General features: G+C 45.7%; 1 protein-coding gene across 2 annotated transcripts in view; it reads right to left on the reverse strand.

Moving 5' to 3' along the window:
- Window positions 1–5315, reverse strand: part of LOC105193623 (sodium channel protein 60E) — a 226986-nt gene extending 221671 nt beyond the window's left edge. Inside the window, exon 1 of one of the 2 annotated variants that reach the window (XM_039446819.1) lies at window positions 1616–5315. In XM_039446819.1, coding sequence (XP_039302753.1) covers window positions 1616–2950 — 1335 coding nt within the window. In that variant the 5' untranslated portion in view covers window positions 2951–5315. The remainder of the gene's footprint in view (window positions 1–1615) is intronic. The other variant, XM_026139038.2, reaches the window with a different exon arrangement.
- Between the last annotated feature and the right edge of the window lie 2756 nt (window positions 5316–8071).

Consider the following 8071-nt stretch of genomic DNA (forward strand, 5'->3'; position numbering starts at 1 on the left):
GCGGTGACGGGAAATTGGTAGCGGGAATAATTAAAGGAACCGTATTGTGACCCACATAATCTCCCGCTGATCCGACAGGCTTCCTTCCTCGAGAACAGGTCACGAATAGTCGCGGTCGATCGATTTTTAATATAAATAGATGTGCAGCGTATAAATACACGCGCTTCGCGAACTCGCCTAATCTTTCCTGGTCGCCCTCCCCGTTTTCTCTCACTTTTATCTCTTCCCGGCGAGTCGCCGTCTCTTTTTACCACTTCACTCTTTCACCACAGTCGACCTCTCACCAGCCGCACTCTTTCGAACTCTTGGCTCTCTCTTGCGACTCTTCTTCTCCGCCTCTGTTTTAAGTTCCTTTCGTCTGCCCGGCGCACACACGTAGTACACACATCCCCGGCAGATTCTCTTTTATTCTTTTATATTCCTATTTTTTACCTTTTTTACCGTCACCTACCGTTTTCCCGCCTTTGTTCCACTCGCTTTATGGCCGACGAAATTTATTTACAGAAAATCGCGCGCACGTTCGTCCGATATTTACTCCCTTTCGCAACATTCGGCGATATAAACTGGAAATACGAGATCGTTGAAATTGCATCGTAGAGCCGTGTTATAACGATCCCCCGATCGCGTGGTCCTTTAACATTTCCCACCGAGGCTTTGTGAATTTAAGATAAGCTATGATAAGCTGGCAGTAGTTATATTTAACTGAAATCGCGTTTCGATTTCGCTGAAGCTCAATATGTAAAAATTTCTTTCTAATCTAAAGAAATTAATGCTGAATAACTCATAACGTCGCAACTGTCCGGAATCGATTTCAGTCTCCTTGAAATTTGTTGCTCGATGAAAAAATACAAGAGACATATTTTTTATACGTATTCATTTCGAGATTTAAGGAATTGAACGATCCGTTAACTCTAAGCAATTATTACATCAGGTTAGAGAGGAAATTACAAAAGGTAAGAGAGGAAATATTATGAAAAAAGCTTTTATGATTTTTTTTATGTACTTTACAATGGATGTTTAAACTTACCAAAAATCTAACATATTTTTCAAAATATGATCCCTAGTTCTATCGATGTTTCTCGAAAAGTTTCTCTTATAATTCCGTGAATAAAATTAAAGATAATTTCATGCCGAAATTATTATTAAAAATTTTACATCAATCCTTTCACGCTCGTATTAATAAAGCGATGAATAATTTGAGGCCGAACGAGCTATTTTTGAATATGCGAATCGTAACAATTTATTTTATTCTTACAATCAAGACAATTAGCGAAACGTTTCGGACGTACTTGTCCTTCTTCAGCCGCATTAATTTTACATTTCTTCTAAGTCAATCACGTTATTAAAATACTTTACTTGTCAAACCTGTTACAATTATGAATTCCTACATGATTAATAATTTCATTTCATTTTTCTTAGATTTTTGTATTTAACAGCGGATTTTGAAGAGAATTAAATTTCATCAGATAGTTGAAATATCACGTCAATCTATATTGCAAGTATTACATATCAGAGGCGAAAAGTTAAACTGTACTCCTGTATAATTTTATTCGATGAATAAAAGATGAAGAAGTAAAGATAGAATATATAAACTCAAATAAAATTATGAACTCACCTCGTTGTAGATGAAATTGTCGATCTCTTCCAACGGCCTGCCGTAGAGATTACTCGGGAATGGTTCGAATTTGTTTGGCAGTATCGCACCATCCTCCACCGACGTCTTTCTCTTCGGTTGAAAACCATATTCGCGCGCGATTTGCACGGCGCTCTTGTTCTCCAATCTGCTCTCCCTCGTGAATGGTTTGATCAACTGCTTGCTGTCCTTGCTGCCGGGGGTCCTCGCGCCGGATGACCTGCCCTCGATTTTCGACTCCCTGGCGTCGAGAACGTCGCCCGACGCTGCCTGCAGCGTCACGACGTCCGCCTGAATCTCCGCGCTGCCGGAATCACCGGTGCCGGAATCGGCAGAGACGCTGGCGGTTATAGCCAACGGCGGCCGCAGCCTCATGCTGTCCTGCGTTTTCGAACTGATTTTCTTCATCGGTGGGGATTTACCGTTCTTCGGTTCCGGCGAGGTTGGCTTATCCGTCCCCGCCGGACTCGAGACTCCATCCGCCTTGTCGATGTCGGCGGACGAGTCTGACGGCTTGGCGCTCCCTTGCGGATGCTCCTTGTCTTCTTCCATTATCAGTGGGCTCGGTCGTTCCTTGTCGTCAGTTTGATAAACTTCCGTCACAGTTTTGGGGCAAATCTTCGGTTCCTCGTACTCGGTGTACCTTGGCGGACTCAGAGCTGCGTATGGTGGCGGCAGTTGCCCTTTGTCCTCGCCGAGCTCCGTCGACGAGGGTGCTCCAGGGCGTCCCGGTCCAGCCGCCGCTCTGGAAACCTCGCTGGTAATCGGCACGTCGACGGAACTTCCTCTGGGTGACGCAGCGGCGCTAGATCGTACGAACGGCTCTTTCCAGCCGGCGGGAAACTCGGAGGATCCTCGGCCTGACCTTTCTGGCGAAGCCTGCCCGGGTCCCCGATCTTCCGGTCGCCTCGGCCAATCCTTTTCCATTGGAAGCGAACTGTGATAATCCCTCCGTACTAAGTTCTCCGACAATCCGCCGCTGGGCTCGCGATATCTGGCCGCGCGGCCAGATCGCCTGGATGGCTGGGGCGTTCTGGAAGTCGCTCGTCTGAGATGATCCAGGCCATCTGAATCTCTGCTGCCCCCCGGAATATTGAGACTCCTCTGACTACCGCCGTCTCCGGGCCTGTCATTCGGATTCCCCGTGGGCCCGTAAATTCCCTCCTTGGCCAATTCATCCAACTCCTCTCTGCTCAAGTTCTTCACGTAGAGCCCGGCCACCCGGGGTCGGTTCGCGAAGCCATTGTCCTCCGAACCGCTGCTCGATGGGCTGGGAGGACTTTTAGACTCCTCGCTTCCTCCCCGCCGGGTTGTCATTGGGACCTATGGTCGATCATCCCTTTCGATCCTGTACTATTTTCGTCAGCCTCATGCTACGAGCCGGATCGCCTCGGTGCTCGATCTGCTCGGTTGCCGATCGATACTCGCTGCACGCTGTCACCGATCGAACGACCAGCTGGATTTTCCAAGCGTTTAGGGATCACGCTGCCGATTTTTCTTTTGCTATCTCGTCGATTTGTACGGCGCTTCGATCACCGCGATTGCATCTGCGCTATTTCGGAACGTTGCTGGCTCGACTTATTCTGCCGCAATTTTTTTCTTTTTTTTTTCAAATTGTACTTCACGGTCACTTTCGTCAATCTGTAATGAAAAGCATCTTTATTCGTGAAATCGTGCTTCGCTCTGAGACGTGTAGAACCGAGCGAGTCGAGGCTGGAAGTTCACAACGATACGAAAGGTAGAGACCTCGCGTAGGTTCATACGTCGAATTGCAAAATCCCGCACTGCGCGCGATGGTTGACTCTTCCGATATCCCGAGGTGTATTACTCGCTGAGATTACAGATAAGTAGACAACATCCGTTACACTTAAATGATCGACGATCAACTGCCGAAGAGCGTTCGCGCGTGATGGATAGCGACGGAGGCTGCTCAGCTGCTCGCAACTTGCCTTTGAAGTTCCCAACCGATCCCGCTTGTCGGAAACAACTACGCGCGTCGTTGCGTCTTAACGACTAGCAACGTCGTGCGAGGTACGATTCGACGACGCTTTTCGTAGCCGAGCCGAACGACGTTATCATAAAAAGTTCGATCGCCAGAGCCTCTTGAGTTATACCATCGCTCGCTCGTCTATCCTCGCCACGTTGTCAAGAGCGGTTTACACATACTGGGATGGTATATTCCCTGTGTCGTGTCGCGACTTTAAGAGGTCAAGGAGTCCGTGCCTGCACATAGCTCACTTTGAATGTCGGCAGCTGCCGCGAGTGTCATGGTACTACCTGCTATAAGCGATCGACCGACCGACCGCGTCTACCAGCCGTTGGAACTCCGTGCCGTTTCGTCGACAGTCCGGGTGAATTTAATGATAAGTATATGCGTGAGCGGTAGCGAGTGAAAGTCGACCACGTGAGCCCACGCCACTCGCGCCGTCATCGATCATCAACTACGTCACTGTGGCACGTAAGCCGTCATGTAAATCGTATTACATACATACAATGTATCGTAACGCGTCGTGCGGGAACACGAGCGCGTGTCCTGCGAGTCGATCGCGCTTCTCGTTCGATCGACTCGATCAACCATTCGGAAGCGCGGAAATGCGCGTTCGTTCCTTGCTTCTAGTCTTTTTACGAACTCGCCGCTTCTTTCGTGAAATTTGAATAGGTGCACGTCGAAAACACACGAAGCGTCGTCGTCGTAGTAGTAGTAGTCGTCGTCGTCGTCGTCGTCGTCGTTGCCTGCCGGTCAGTCACCCCGATCCTCGCGACGTTCGTTCGCGTTTCGAATCCCGACGGGAAGAGAGAAGAGAGAAGAGGATCCCGAGAACGAACCGTCGGTGACTAAGCGGCCGGGATGCGCGATTAGCCGTTCGTCAAGGTATGCACCGGCGGGGATAAGGATAGGTGGGAATACGCGTCCGCCCACATAATACAATCGCACTCTCGCGGGGCAGCATGGTCGGCTCGTATCAACGTACCATTATCATCACTATCACGGGGCATCGGGATCGACGCGGCGAGATCAACGCGGGTCGACTCTGCGGTATCCCTCACGGCCGGCGGCACTCACTCGTCATTCGTCAGTCATCTGACGAGGTTACAATCCGGTCATCGCGACGCGAACGGCGGTAACGGCCGGGCGAGGGTACGGAGGGAAAAGAAAAGCCGGAAGCGAGAAAGGGAGGACAGAGACCGCGGCGAAGAGAAAAAAGATTTGCGAGGGAGTTGGAGAGGGAGAGAGAGAGAGAAGGGGGAAGGGGGGATCGAGCGAGGAGGGAAAAAAAGCAGAAGAATAGAAATATAAGAAAAGAAAGAGAAAGAAAGAGAGATAAGGCCGTGGTGCACCCTTGTCGTATAGTCCGGTAAATTCTGCTCGAGCGGGGGTGCAAAATCACGGGCGTCTCTTCCGAGAGCTGTGGCGGAACTGTCCACCACTATCGGCACCGAACCCCATTTATACCAGCGTTAAACCGGCAGCAGCGGTGGGCGTTCGTGCGCGCGCGCGCGTATCGAACCACCCCGAGCCGGAGAACGCTGCCGGCCGCACGGAATCTTCATCGACGTACGTACGTACACACGCAATCGCGGCTTCTCGAGGCACGTACACACGCGAGAGAGAACGAAGCGGGCGGCGAGGCACGCTCGCGAAAACGGCGACGGTGTAGTGGTCGTTGCTGCTGATGCAGGTGCTGGTGGTGGCGGTGGTGGTGGCGGCGGCAGCGGCGGCGGCGGCGGCGGCGACGGTGACGACGACGACGGCGGTGATGGTCGCGGGGGTACCGCGTACCTGCACGAACACCCACCGCTGCCACTGACGCTAACCCCACCCGCGGGGCCACAACGATAGCGCAGCCAACCCCCCTGCAAGTGGCGGCGGTAACGATGTGGCGGTGGCGGCGGTGGCGGTCGCGGTGGTGGAGGTCGTGGCGAGCAGGATACGGCAAGCAGGCAGACCGAACGGGCCGAGTGGTACCCCCCGTTCCGCAGGACACGCGCTGTAATTAATCCGCCAATCGACACCAGATTCCACCGGATGAGAGCCAGGTTAATGCGCGAAACGGCGAAAACGGGCGAGACATAACTCCCGTTCTTACGTGATTATCGTTCTTCCGACGCGCGGTAATGGGACGGAGATAACGGACTTCCGCTTAACAAAATCGCTGGAATCGACAATTTAGCTGCTGGGGGCTGTGATCGGCTTGCGCCGCGGGCAACCTTGTTGGCGATTAAGTTTAAGTAGCCCTCTTATCGCGACACACGCGGAAAAGGAATATTGTAATTTAAATAAATATTTCTCGTTGAAATAATATTTTTGAAGAACGCGAAAGATATATTTTTACATTGCATTACGAAATATTTGATCTTGAAATAAATCAAATTTTTTCGTTATTGCTTTTTTTTCTCTCTGCAGCTAGTTTGAGGGCCAAAGTTCGAGCGTTCGCGATCAAAACTTTTGTTGTTAATTAGGAAAAAATAAATGAAGCCTTCAGTTTTTAAACTTCAATAACTTTTAGATCTAGACTCATTTCGTAAGTGAGTCTATTTATAAGTTCATCAAATTTGTTTGCAATTCTCTCGATTTTGAATAAGTTTAATACCTCAATCAATAATGTTAATTTTATAAAGCAGAAATTCAATTTTATTATTTTAGCTTTTCCTCGATAAAATGTGTGTGTTATGATAACTTATAAAAAAGTATAAATTATTTCTTTGATAATGAGCTTTTCTCGCATTTTTTTGTGACGAGTGCATTTTGAGATTATTATCAAGAAAATGTTCTTTGTTAAAACTAACCGATTATTTAAAAAAAGAAAAATAAGTCAAGTAATCGCTTTTCTTATTAGCAGAATTAATATTTCTTCGTTTATATTCTATTACCAAAATTTTTGAATGATCGATTTTCATCTTCTAATAAATTATTGAAGTCGGTACTCTAAACGAGAAATTCGTCAATACTTTCTTTTGACGTAAATTCAAGTACGGAATTTTTCGTAGATTCCGATAAAACGAGAAACCATTATTGTGCGATGCTGCCTGAGAATGCATTCCAACGACACGGTTTTTCTATCGTTAGCTCTATGGAACGTCTTCTTCTATCGAATCATCTAAATACGGCAGTTTGCACTGATCCGGTAAAACGATTTGGCCGAAATACCGTAGCAAGTGAATGTAGCCCTACAGTATCTTATCTATTTTTCATTTGATGATGTAAAATGAGGATCAAGAATTAAGATAAAAATTTCAGAAAGTTGCTTTTAAGCAGTTATAATCTTATTATTATATAAGTTGCGCTATGAGCAACTCGGAGAATATTACGGTCTTCAATTTTACACAGTAACCGTAATAAATTCCTAAATTGAGTGGATGAAGGTACCCAATATCCCAAATCACTGATTAGTTAATTCAATATAGAATTTTCAGACGGCACAAGAGAAAATTTCTAGGCAATGACTGATTTGGTGTGCTATCGAACCGTGCGCTAATGAGACCTTTCTGGAAATCAGTAATCATGATTAATCTACGATTTTATCCTGGAATATTAAGTCAGAGCATAATTAAGTAAAGTAAGGTATTAGTGAAGCATAATGGCATAATATAACGGCATCGTCAAAATGCAATAGATTTTTGTGCAATTTGTCAATTGTAAAACGTGAAAATTTTAGAAACGTATACGGAAAGAAGAGGTTGTTGCCTAATTGTCTAAAAATTTAGTTAGGTATAGATTTGAAAATGATTTTGTTAGTCCGTTGAAACAATTGTGTGGAGCACGCAGATTAATTGTTAAAATATTAAAACTTTCGTAGCCTCTCTCAGCATACTTGAACGTTTATATAATTTTATATTTCACTTAAGTATTTCGATGATTTAACAAAAATATTTTTTATTCTCTTTAATTAATTTTAACAATTAATCTGGGTGCTCCACACAATTGTTTCAACGGACTAACAAAATTATTTTCGAATTTATATCTCACTAAATTTTTAGACAATTCAGCCAGAACCATTCTTTCCGTATGCGTTTTTAAAATTGCCACGTTTTACAATTGGCAAATTACATTAAATTTTTAGGCACTTCAGCAAAACCGGTTTTTTTTTTTCATACAGATACGAAACTTGGCAAACGGAACGAATTTTTTTTAAACAAAAACTTATGCGAATAATTATTGAATTAGTAAATTTAAACGCTAGAAGGCTCGTATTAATTAATAACCTTAAACAAGACATCGTTGTTAACTTACATCTTTCGTAGAGTTATTAATCGACGTTATTAGTTCATGCTCGGTGTTGTTAATCATTTAATAAAAAGTTTAAGGCTGCGAAATTAAACTTGTCTTCAAGGTCTTTCGAAAATATACCCACACCGCTATTATTTCACTATTCTAGCTGCGGCTCGACAGTCAACGTTGTAAATATTGAGTAATTACGAATTATGATCAATCTTGCA

Source organism: Solenopsis invicta, chromosome 3, assembly GCF_016802725.1.
Source record: "Solenopsis invicta isolate M01_SB chromosome 3, UNIL_Sinv_3.0, whole genome shotgun sequence".
Lineage (NCBI taxonomy): Eukaryota > Metazoa > Arthropoda > Insecta > Hymenoptera > Formicidae > Solenopsis > Solenopsis invicta.